Source organism: Labrus mixtus, chromosome 17 (assembly GCF_963584025.1).
Source record: "Labrus mixtus chromosome 17, fLabMix1.1, whole genome shotgun sequence".
NCBI lineage: Eukaryota > Metazoa > Chordata > Actinopteri > Labriformes > Labridae > Labrus > Labrus mixtus.
In genome coordinates this window covers 12,554,260-12,567,464 of record NC_083628.1, presented here as the reverse complement: position 1 = coordinate 12,567,464, position 13,205 = coordinate 12,554,260, and the positions used below count along the sequence as shown (strand labels likewise).

Here is a 13,205-nt window from a genome sequence, read left to right as displayed (position 1 = left end):
CTTTTTGGTGTGCATTAGTCTCTCAATGATTTTATAAACTACTTTTTGTCAATCACTTTTCTGCACTCTTGTTAAGCACTTTGAACTGCAATTTATTGTTTGTCTGAAAGGTGCTATATAAATAAAGTTTGATTGATTGATTGATATGAAAACGATTAACTTGCTTGTTCTTGGTAAAGCTTGCCAAATGCTAATAGTATCCCGTAAAAATAAAGTAAATATGATCTTTGTTTGCCTGAAGCTAACCACCAAGCGATTTGTGTTGGTTAAGACAAGGATGCCAGCTGAGTTATGCCCAAATGACCAGTATAATAATAATTTATGAAAATGTATGCACTTTTATTTTCATTGCTGAAATTTAACACAGGAAAAAAAATTAATAAATAGAACATAAGGACAGGAACTTTGAGTGCACAGTCAGTGTAAAAATGATATCTCTTAATGTCTACTGGAAAAGAGACCCTGTTTATGAGAATGCAAACCTTGTAGACTAGTAACAAATAACTAAGGAAGCCTTTTATTTATTGTCCAAATACATTTTTCTTTTGTCTGGTCTGTTATTTTGGACTAATAATATAACTAACATGCAACCTTAGCTCAGACCAAAGAGAGGTGCATTGTAGACCTTCAGTCATTATGACACATGCTGTTTCTCTTTACCTCTTCTGTTTCATCCATCCTTATTAGGTTAAACATTTTTGAACAACATCGGTCTAATAGCAAACAACACAACAGTGACAGCTTTATGTTTTTATTTGAGCTCAAAAATGTCAAATTTCTGAGGTCAGAGGGCACAGAAGGTGAGTTCACATATTTCAGTAAGAGTCAATAAACAATTAGCTATAGGTGAAGAGGCTCTTCACTACACAAATGTTTCAGCACTCTAATACCATGCATAGCTATGTGCTGCCATGGAAAGCTATACGTCTATGCCTCATGTATAATGCATTACCTGTAGGAAAACATTATATTGTGCTTGTTTTGAACAACACCTTATTTGCACCATCAATATTATAAATACTGTATCTTCACTTCATTTAGTTACTTATTCATATTTCCCCCAACATCTCATTAGCTGGTAAACATTCTTAACACCTTCAAGATTTATTCACACACAGAGTTTAAGTAGTGACCACAATGCAATCTTCAAGTTATGTGAAACAATGACAATGAATAGTGTTCCTATTTCTATTATTTTCTTGCTATATACAGGCAGAAACCCACCATCCAATGCTTTTTACAATACACAGGAAGCTGAAATCTATAAATAAATAGGATAATACTGGTTATAGAATGTACATTCACTACTCATTTACATCAGTGCCTGCTTGCACAAAAAAAAACCTTAGCATACATCTGTATTTGTAGTTTTCTGATTGATGTGCATAAAACAGACGTCATCACATAACAATCATTCATCTAATGAAGTACTGTGAATAGAATACACTGTTTTTGCTGCATAAAACACCTGACTTGGGACACGTTTCTTATCTAGTGACCATGCAGTTGTGTTATTGCTTACATGTCCAAATAATTCCAGTTTCAAATGAGGAACCCGCCCACATTCCCACCGTCTCAATAAGGGGAGAAAACAAGTCTGTTTCAACTTACCAAGACAATGAACCTTATATTTGAATTATAGTTTAGACAAAATAAAATGAAATTCATCTTTATGTACACATGCAAGTACCCTTGGAGAAAAAGGTCTGTGAGATTTCTTCACAACATGTTTCTGATAGAGGGTTTACAAGGGACTTACTACATCATTACATAATTAAGGCTAAAATTACCATTGAGCACCAAAACAAATCCCCCTGATTTAGCAGATTTACTCTTCAGAGAGACTTCAGTCTTAAGAGATTGAAAGGGTTATTTCAGTTATTTAGGCTTGCACTCAAATAAAAGTGAAGTTTTTTAGAGAGACATAAATAGAGAGGAGTTCAGTGTACGTTAAGATATCCTGACTTTTAGTCCTAAGTATGTTTTAAGCTCCAAACCTGCTGGATCCTACATTTCCCATAACTTCACTTAGATCCTCCCAGTTTGGCAAGCTGTACAAGTTTAAAAACATAACACTTCAAGTTTCAGTTTTTTAAACGTAATTGAAACAAGTAGTATAGCAAACATCATCAATAATCAGAGGGATCAGGAGATGGATTTATGTGTGAAAAGTATTCTAGCACACAAGAATGTTTTGTCCTGCTATGGTCTTTTAAAAGCCGGTGTCTGTGTTGGAGCCCAGCATGAGGAACATGTTTTTCCAGCTTTGAGGAGAACAAGACATTCAGTTGTTGTACCAAAACAAATGCAGCACTCCTTACCCCGAAGTTTAACACACACACCCTTTGAATAAAGTATGTTTCAGAGAAAAAGTAAAGCATATTTACAGTATTTCAGCCCCAAGGACATACTTAGACACACATGAGAACTTTATGTACTCTGCAATGTAAGTTCCCTGCAGTGCTGAGTAAGCGATTACACAGCACACATGAACCGAGGCGCCATGCCTTCAGCAAACACATGTTAAAACGGAGCAGGAGAGAGTAGATCAGTAGGTGGAAGCAGGAGCTTGTTTTGTGCTTTAAATTCAGTTACACACTCACACACACACACCCACCCACCCACCCACACACACACACACACACACACACACACACACACAAACATCCATATCCCAAAATAGTCCTTATAACTCACAGAGTATCCTTAAATGAGGAGGAACCTCCAGTCTGAGGACACATTGTGAAGGGAAGTTAAGCCCTAGAAGATCTGAGGACATTGGCTCCAGTCCTGTCTGTCTTTGGTCTCCCAATAGCCGCCCCTGTACATGTAGGTGCTTTCTCTTGTTGTGTCATCTGTCCTCTTCTCAAACCACAGTGGATTGTAACCCTCGAGGTCTTGCCCTAAATGTACACAATCATAGTTGTTGGGACTTCTCATAAAAAAAACACAACTCTGTAAGATCTGTTTTAATTCACAAATGTAATCTACTTCGAATTATAATTTACATCTGACGGTCTAAAAAAACTATTCCTCCCTAAATATTAAATAATCTAAAATCTTTACATTAACAAATGCTGTTCTTCAAACATTGAAATGCAGGACACATGATGTCTCCTGCTTCAATGATGGACCATTCTCAGTTTATGTTTACTGTATGGTTGAAGGTTTAATAATAAACTTGTGTTAGTTCCATGCTTAAACAGTTTATATGGTTTATATTTTCTCGGTGAACTAATTTTAAGCACAGCCGAGTGAAACTTTTAGTGCCTTCTAGTGTCAAATGTGAAATTGCAATAAAAAAACATGTCACTGACTGGTTTGGGACTTTAAGCCCTTTTTTTCCTGATAGGTTTCCTTGCTCTCACCTTCCTCCAGTGCCTGTGTAGCTTGCGCCTCCCTTCTTTTCCTATCCAGCCTCTGGGACTCCTCCAGTCGTTGCTTCTGGGAGTTTGCCTCTTCCCACAGACCCGCCTCCATCAGACGCTGGTCTGGCCGCAGACGACTGTCAGTGGGCGCAACACCCTCTTCTGGCTCATTGAGTGTCAGGGCTAAGGAGGAGAAAAAGTGCATGTTCTCTGCATTGTCTCTGGAGAATAAAGGATGGAAGAGACAACACATTAGGACAATCTGAGGACAGCCCATAAAGTTGAGGTAGGAATGTGTTAGAAAAGATGAACATACGGGAGGGGATATTTCTTCCACAGCAGTTTGGGCTGAAGAGTCTGATAAACTGTTTTTTGTTTGCCTTCGGAACCTCCGCATCCCTGGCTGCTGTCCACTATTTTGGCACTCTCCATCTTGTCATCCCAGGTCCCTGACAGGATGTAGCTGGCTGTGCCTTCTCTGTTCTCTATCACTCCTGTCACCTGGAGACACCCCGAGAAGATGAGACACAAGAAGAGCTCAGTTACACACAAATTCTGACAGAAAAGGAGAGACATATTCACTGCTGACTCGTTTTTTACTGAATCGTAAAACACCCAGATTCGGACAGATGTCTTAGTAAATGCTGATGCAAATAAACATACATTTTCAGGCGAGAGACACTGTATCAAAGTTTTCTACACTGACAGTAGAAGATGCAGCATATGTCAAACATTCTGAGGACAAATATCAGGGAAAGAGCAGAACATAGACACAGTTTAGTGTGAAACAACTGAAACCAAAAAGAAAAGATACAACAGACTCACTTTACGAGGAACTTCTCTGGAGAAGTAGCTGTATGGGGAGAATTTGAGATGGCAGGTGTCCTTGGTTCTATGGTTTACAATGTCAATGTCCCCAGACTACAGAAACAAAACATAAGAAGAAGAAGAAGAATGAAAACAGATGTGAATAAAAGAGCATAATGACCCATGTTCCTTTCTTCCGTTATGATACAGCCACAAGCACACAATTATATCATAGACACAAAGCACATTTCATAACAATTCTGACAATTTTGTTTTTTGAACTGTAATTTCATTTTTGGTGATAATTTCTTTGGAGTGAAATGTTTCTAGTTTTTAATTTGACCTTTAAAAGTTTTATTATCACATTTAGAAATTCATAAAAAAAACACAGACTCACAGGAAAAGCTAGGTTGTGTTTTTGACAGTAAAAGTAAGAAGTTAAGAAGTTAAGACTTGAGAGGGGCACACCTGATCAATCCAAAGTTTTCCCACAATAATGTTATGAACAGTCGAAGTCACTTTGCTCCACACATAGTGGTTTCCGCTTGAGTGGAACTGAAGGTGAATGTTTCCTGCAGAGAAGAGAAGAAGGGCTCATGAGACATTCAAATGTTGCAACATAATTTATGTTATGATGACGCCAATGTGATTACGATTCATTATCTAACAAATATTTTGTATGACCATGACATATCTCACTTGTAGTGGTGTACATTACACATTTACAAAGGGGGTACACTTGGTTCTTACCAAAAGGCACGACAGAAATATATTTCCCACGAAACTTGCTATCAATAGTGATGTGCTGCCACAAGGTCCATCCTCGCTGTGATGTCACATGGTGGGCAGCAGCGGGTGGGTGATGACTGACCTAAAGGATGGTGTCAGAGGTTACAGACTCATCAAACTGTATTTATATTTTTTGTAATCTACAGAACAAACTAATCTTAGAACAAGTTCGACCACAAGCCTCTGTGTGTGCTTAATACATTTTTTAAGGATTTGCATCTGTGTTCGTCTCACCTGCTCACAGATGGAGCGATAACCGTACTCCTCCAGTCTGTCCAGCTCGTACGTCTCTCCAAGCAGAGGGTTGAAGGGTTTGGCTGTGCGATGGACTGTGGTGGAGTAGGAGGAGACCGAAAAAGCGGCTACCAGGCACATCTGCTCCAGAGAGGAGTCACAGCGTGCTGCTCGGTCCAGAAGCTCGCTGTACTCCAGATCCTCAGTCAGTCGCTGCAGCATGGACAACGGCTCGTTGAAGTTTACCTGCAATCCCAGAGAGTGTGGTGAAGATAGTTTGACATTTAGAAGAACCGTTTTTTTTTTTCCACTTAAAAAGACAATTCCAGCACATTTTTACTGCATGTTTTTAATTTACAGGCATGGGTATCTTGGACAGATCTTTGCCAATGCAGTTCTTCATGATGCTCCACAGGTTGAGGGAGTAGTTTGGTTTGTCAGGAATACGACTGCGTCTTGTTCTTCGTAGCTGCATGTGCATTGTGCCTGAGGTATCCTGAAAAAATAACACAAAACACAAAGTCATTGTAAAGCCTAAGACAAAGATGAAAAGTCCAGATGGTTGCGAGCAATTACAGTTGGGACTAACATTTTCATTGTGAGTCCAGTCATTGGACACTCCTCCGCTCATCATACTCTGAATACTACCTGAGCGCCTGTGGAAGAAAAGCATAGCTTAAATAAAGTTCAAAGTAACTGTGCTTGTGGATTCCTGTATAGAAATAATGTCTCACTTATGCTGTATTTCGCCACTAGTAGTAACAGTTATGAATGCAGGGGAGTCCTCCATGGCATCAAAGAACTCGGCCTCGTCATTCTCATCACTTGCATCCCCCTCCTGAGACCGCTCCACACCTAAGGCAACAAACAGGGGACAAAGAGATGGATTTAGCTGAGTGTCTTCAATCATGCTACAACCTTAAAAAACTGAATTAAAAAAAACCAATTGAAATATATGTAATGTAGGTCCAAAAAGTGTACAAGAATATGAGAATAGTTTCACACAACTGCTAAAAAATGAGCAACACAAGGTCACAAGAAGAAAAAAAATATATATATAATAAAAATATATTTGCATCATTTGCTATTAATTTTTATTAGCTTCTGATTTATGACAATCTTAGATGAAAAACAAACTAGACTGACATTGTAGGGGACATGTTTGGTTAAGTGTTTCTGTCTTAGCAGCACTGCTGCAGGCCAGAGGAGGGCCACAATAGACTCATCTCAGGAGACAGAGAGACTGTTTTCAAGTAATATCAACATGCTCCCTGACTGATAAGAACAAACATGGACATTTTTTAATACAGCTGTGAGCATACACCAGATCTGATTATAGAGGTGGAATAGAAGTGGTCTGGGACCCTATATGCGCGCATTCTTTTAAAAGTACATGAATGTGTCCTTTGCCCTGCTGAAGTGACTTGCCTGTCATTCCTGCCTGATTAATCACTTCTCTGCTGTGTGTGGTGAAACGATTCTGGTTGTATAATTTATTTTGTTGTTCAGGACATTTGTAAACTTAGTTATTGCGTACGAGTGGGGTATGCATGACAATTCAAGATAAATTACAACCTGTATTGATTTATTCGATAAAATGTATTTTATTTTTAAACACTGGATCACACCATACATGACAAGGCAAATCACCCAGTACCAAGGTAAATACCAGAAGTAAACAGGGGCAGACAGGTTGGTGAGTCTTACCTGTGTACGAAGAGGGATTCTCCCTCCAAGCTCTCTCTAAGCTGTTGTGCTGCTTGGCTAACTGTTCGATGGTCTCCTCCAGATGGTGGCGCTGTTCTCTCTCATACTGCAGGGTCTTCTGCCACCTCCGGCTGTTAGAGTCTGCTACGTCCAGAAAGTCACGACAAGCCTGAGATGTGAACACAACGCACATTAAAATGCTGCACGCAGAATCCTCAAGCTGTGATCCCTCATTAGAAGAGACTTCTGCAGCTGACTGGTTTCTTGTTTACAGGGGAACTCACATTGATCATAGCATTGGAGGTGATGCGGAAAAGAGTGGCTCGCTCATTAACAGCTTTCACTCTGTCCGTGCTGTCAGCGGATCCACGCAGGTCCTCAAGTTCACTGAGGGAGCGCTGGAGGGCGGCGCCGTGCTTTCCTATCAGCTCATTGCAGGTGCTCAGGTCATCTAGCTTGCTGGCCAGACTCTTGAGCACTCCTTGGGTTAGGGCTCGATCTTCCTGAGGTTCAGGGCCTTCATCTCCTGAGTCATCTTCATGCAGGAAGAAGGAAATAAAGTGCAGAGATTACATTAACTGACTCAAGATGCTGGAGTGTTATAAGAGGTTTTTATGTCTTTTGTTTTATGGAGTTTAATTATATACTGTTGTACACACAACATGGGAATTAACTGCTTCCTCAGACACATTGACAAACATTTAGAATAATCCTAATTTAGACTTTGACAAGTTTAAAGAGTGTTTGTGGTGAACGGATGGAGGGAGATAATAACACTTCACACCCCTGATCCCCCACATCCCTTCCTCTACACCATCGGAAAGCTGTGAATGAAAACCGTTACCCTGGAAACGTAGGCCCGTGCAATCAGGAGGCGAGGCTATTTTTAGAAAGGAGAAAAGGGAGAAAAAAGGATGACGCAGTACCCTTTTCCCTCCTCTCTTTTCCCTGTCTACCCCTTGTTGGCAGCTGAGCCTTCCATCTCTCTGATCTTTTTTGTAAAGAGAGTAGGGAGATTGGACTGATTAAAACATAAAGCAGAAAACACACAAAACAATGACATTAATTAATAAAAGAAAATTGAATGATTATTCTGTGGCATCATTCATTCTATACAAGCTACCTTTGTATCTTAAAATTTAGAAAAAAGGTTTAAAGTTAGAGAATATTGTTCTCTATCTATTTGTCCTGATTGTTTTTGAAGCCAAATAAGTATAATGAAGGAAACTTTAAATCAAACATGCATCTTCAGTAAACCTCCACCATGATATACAATTGAATATTTACATTTTATGTGCCTTGTTAAACACAATTTTTCACATAATTCATTCTGATTTATCCACAACTAAACTAATTGAATTTTTTCCTTTTTCATATTCATAAATATGTATTGCTTGTCCACATAATTTGTTTTCAATCATGGACCTGTTCACGATTCTGTGGGTTGGAAAGCTAATTGTACCCTGTTAAAGTCTCTCTCTGGCATTAGTCATAAAAAAAGACCACCTTGAAAGCCTGACTGTCATCAGGACAACATTTTGATAACAGCTGGTTTCAGTCGACACGGTTAAAGATGTCAACACAAATAATCCAGCTTTAAAATGCCAACGACTGCCTCCATCATTTGAAATGGGCTTTTCTGGGTCAAAACATTTTTTCCTCCCTAGGAGAAACAAATTGCGTGTGTAATCCAGAAAACTCCAGAGCATGTTTGTTGAATCTAGGCCAGAGTCTGCATCGCCTGCGAGTCCCAAAGAAGGCAGACATACTACTACAGTGGTTTAAAGGGGAGGAGGAATCCAAACAATCAGATCAAACTGAATTATTAAAGTCCCAAGTGGAGAAGATTAAAAATGAGAGGATACAAAAATCCTTCAGGCATGTATAATGATTTCATGACCCAAATACAGGAGAGAGAAAGTCATATTTTTTTCACTTAAGTTGTTAAAAAGGTGTATTTTAAACTGAATCCAGCTGCTATAACCTGTTTATAGGACAGGGCTCTATGATACACACCCATGTAATAACAACAATCATACTTGTCTGGTTTGTATACCAATGGGGTATTTTTTTGTGCAGGACACTGGAGAGTCTGGGATAAATTGGTGACTCATCAGTGATTCATGAAAACACACCCACATGTGATGATGGAGGAACTAATATGGACACAGTGTAGGAAGCGATAATCACAGTTAAAAAGCAATTGCACCGGAAGCTTCTGCAATACAAATGAAACAAATAAATCCTGACTGATAAGATATATATCAAAGCTTGCTGAAGCACACCCTAAGCTTCACTAGTTCTTCCTTTTAAACACATATATTCAAATTCTGCTCCTTGGGTTTCAATAGTTCATTTGTTTCCTCAACAAATCAAAAATCAAAACGAATGTGATGATGATGATGATGGTGATGATGATGTTGTTATAAAAACCTGATAACTACTGCAACATCCACCTAATTACTTCTGATCTAATCTACTTTAAGTCAATTAATTTGCCCTTCTGTTATTGCCACTAAGCCCATAACCAAAAGGCTCATGCAATAATATTCTGTAATCACATCACACACTTCATCCAAACACACAAGGGTTTAGGTCTGCGCTCCCACATGCATTAAAGTACAGAAGTTAATCTGTTTTACAACTGTGAGAAACACACAATATAACCAATGTTAGTTCAAGAAAAAGATATTAGATGAGGCAACATAGACAGCCATGCTTGTTTTGACATCTATTATATGAATGAGAAACAATGAGGAAAAAATGCACAGCTCAGTAACACAATGTCTTAGCTCAGAGTAACTTCAGACAGAAAGTCAAGCTGTTTTAAAATCTTCTTAAGGGGCTCAGCTCATCAAATCCTGTTTAGTGTTTCAGGCTGTAATCACAACCAGTAATCACACAGTGTTGTTGTTATACATGGTAGACAGAGCACAAGCACCTCACATATCCGCCATGGTCTCCACATGCTTACGTTGTCCGAGTGAAACATTGATTTGTGTGGTGCAGGTGCAAAGCCTTTATTCAGCAGCAAAGGATGTTTGAAGCCGCACACCTCTTAGGAGTGATTTTTTTAGAAGCTGTAATTACAATAATTATCTCGAAGAACAAAGTAGGCTATAAAACAATCTGAAACAAACAGGGCATGAATAGTATATTTGATTTGTGCAAGTGTTAGTCCTGAGAGAAATCCAATCAGTGTATTAACACAGACATTTTGACTAAATACAGCTACACTTCCTGAGCTATATAAACAAACACCTTACAACAATTACAAACACACACATGCATGCAGGCAGTCATGAAAGCACACACCGCCCTTACTCTGATCTTAATTCAGTAAAAAAAAAACAGATTACTTACAAGGTGACACTCTGAAAAGGCTGCACCCGTGACTCCCTATTATCCAGAGTATATGGTGAAAAATGTTTTCAATGAAGACCCTCACACCCTCTCTTTCTTTACTCCTCCTGCTACAAGAACAGGAGGAGGAGCCTAGAGGAAGGTCATTTCATTCAGCTCTCACTGTCGTCATACTGAAGGAGACGGGGAGGGAGAAGGGAGACAGAGTGGGAGGGATGTGGGAGCTGTTTGTGTGCCTGTGCATATTTGTGCAGGAGAGAGAGGGAGGGCAAGAGAATAAGAGACCGAGAGAGAGAAAATGCAGTGCTTCTGTTTTTAACCCCTTTAAACATCACCATGGCAGGACAGATTCAATTATCTAATAGACTATGATTGTAATGTTCAATTAGAATTTGATAAAGTCTCGAGGAAGAAAGGTAATTTAAAGATTACAGCTGAAAGAACAAGTAATTTATTACATTCTTACAAGAATCACTCACTTGCTCAACCATTTGCTCAACATGTTGAACAATGCTGCCCTCTTGTGGCTTGTTGTTTACATGACAATAAAGGAACCACATAAATAAATGCATTCATCTAAGTGGGTCTTGGTTGCACAAGGCTTCAATCTAGGTTGCAGCTAAAATAAGTTCACCTGAATCGGACTCTCAGGTGAACCATGTTGTTTCTTTAAAGCATATATTTGGGACATAAGTTGTGCTAAACACTAAACAAATGTAAACCAAAAACATTGAGCAAAATACCTGATGCACACAAAAACATTTTGAACATTCAATCTCCAACATTAGGTCTAAAACATATGGGTCAAACAGGAAATGATATGGCTATCTTACCCGAGTGATGCATCAATAAATTGGCATTGGCTTTGGCTTGCTGCAGGGCTGACACCCATCGCTGACACTCTCCCTCAGAGGTGGCCTTCAGGTGGTAGTTTCTTCCTCCGCTTGTCAACACCAAGTGGCAAGTGTCACCCACCTCGATGTGTGCTGTTGCGACAGGAATTGTGCCCCGGCAGGTGTAAGCCATCTCCGCCTGAGTCCTGTGGGACCCAGACAAAACAGATGGCAAAAACGATGAGGCTAATAATGGCAAGTGGCAGCAGATACTCTGAGAGCTTCCTGTGCTTATGTGGTTACAAAATGGAGCAGATATGTTTTAAATTTTTCAGGGAAGTTCAAAAATAGCATCTCAGTGTGTCTGTTAAAGCATTGAGCCTCAGGATGCAGTCTTTCAAACTGGAATTTTAAACCTATAGCCTACTACTCATCAAGACACAGAGCTACACAAAAAGTCCACTGTTGTGCAATGCATGGTGTAACATTATAATGGCTCATATTGCATAGATTTTACATATCAATGTACTGAAAGTTATATTTAGAAGGTTGTAATGCAATCCCTCATGGTGTAACATACACAACTTAGAGGAGAGGAAAAACATTTCACCAAAGTATTACAATTCTGTTCAGTATGTCTAAGCCTTAATATTTACAGTATATGGTCTAAACCTAGTCTTCATTGTAATAAAGGTCAGGCCTACTGTTTTATAATTATATTGTGAGGCTATATAGGCTACTTACTAATGACTAGGGGATTCTTTTTCTCACCAATTTCTTTCCATTATTTGTTTTTGTTTTATATATGTTCTACAAAATGAGTAATTTCTTCACAAAACGTTATTTTTTACAAGCTTAAACAACCCAATTGTTACATTGTTTAGTATGAAATATATATATTTTTTAATGTAGCGTTACCTAAGTGGACTGTAAAAGTAACAAACATTATTTCTAGTCAAAAGTAATAACTTTTTCCAACATTTCCATCCGTGTTAGCGATGACTCAGGTAGTTTTTTTTTTGTGTGTGTGCAAAACTGGCATCATTCAGGGCACTCCCTCTGCTTTCACATACAGCAAAAAGTTTCATATCCCAGTATTATGACGGGGAAATACAAAACCCCTGACGGTAAACCTGTACCTCTAACACATGTAACCATTAGGCATATGAAGTTTTCATTTTAACAGAACGAAATGCGGTGCACTGTCGAAGTTACAGAAGCAACCATTGGTCGCAGTAACCCTTCGTTACTGTTACCTGTAATAGGACAGCAGGCCGTTACTGAGCACGAACCACCGACGCTGGTAGCCTTTCAGGTAGTTGGTCCATTTAAAGAGCCAGCCTTTGTAGGTATCTGCGCCGGGCAGGAGGAGCCCCGGGAGAGTCGGGGAGGGCAAACTCTTCACCAGCTCGTTCATTTCCTCCTCCCGGGCGGTAACGTTACTCCGGAGGGATGGACGGCGGGTCCTCTGGAGTTCAGCCTTCAACAGCTGTACCGTCACCGTGAGCTTTAGCTTGCTGCGTGAGTGATCCAGCTGCACTGCACTGTCTCCCCCCTCCGCTATAGCTACTGTTAGCTTGCAGCTGTATGCAGAAGCTTTGTCAGTGTCCAACTTCACCCCAGAGCTGTAAAAAAAAAATATCTGGATTGATAAATATTTTAGCGAGGATGAGCTACTTGACAACGACTTTATTTCATTGAACTACACCACGGATGAGCCTGCACTTGGACTGCGTGTTCATAATAAAGCCTGTGGATGTGAGAGAGAGAGCGAGGGGGGATCATGATGACGTCCTTATCACAGGATTGTAGCATATGGGTGCAGGTCTGTGTGTGTGTGTGTGTGTGTGTGTGTGTGTGTGTGTCACATGGCATTTACTGAGATTTTCTTCATCACTGCAAGAGTGAGCTGGGACCTATATAAAGATTGAACACCATTTCAATAATAAGCCATTACATAAACGGTATGAACTCAAGGTAAAAACAAAACGAATACCGGAAATAACAGGTTGAATTATTAAAGGACTAACACATGTGGGGGGGGGGGGGGACACTGACATGGTTAAATGTCATATTAAAACCTTTTAGAGATGAAAGTCAACGC

At 39.6% G+C, this 13,205-nt stretch overlaps 1 protein-coding gene across 1 annotated transcript; it reads right to left on the bottom strand.

The window, feature by feature from the left end:
• Window positions 1-735: 735 nt before the first annotated feature.
• On the bottom strand, window positions 736-12,861 carry LOC132992281 (oxysterol-binding protein 2-like). Its single transcript, XM_061061492.1, has 14 exons — window positions 12,358-12,861; window positions 11,102-11,307; window positions 7,190-7,440; window positions 6,906-7,074; window positions 5,933-6,053; window positions 5,788-5,854; window positions 5,557-5,694; window positions 5,199-5,444; window positions 4,926-5,046; window positions 4,644-4,747; window positions 4,194-4,289; window positions 3,685-3,869; window positions 3,369-3,589; window positions 736-2,903 (listed from the first exon to the last, which is right to left on the bottom strand). The coding sequence occupies exons 1-14, from the start codon at window positions 12,516-12,518 to the stop codon at window positions 2,761-2,763; spliced, it is 2,229 nt and encodes a 742-aa protein (XP_060917475.1). The 5' UTR covers window positions 12,519-12,861; the 3' UTR covers window positions 736-2,760.
• Between the last annotated feature and the right edge of the window lie 344 nt (window positions 12,862-13,205).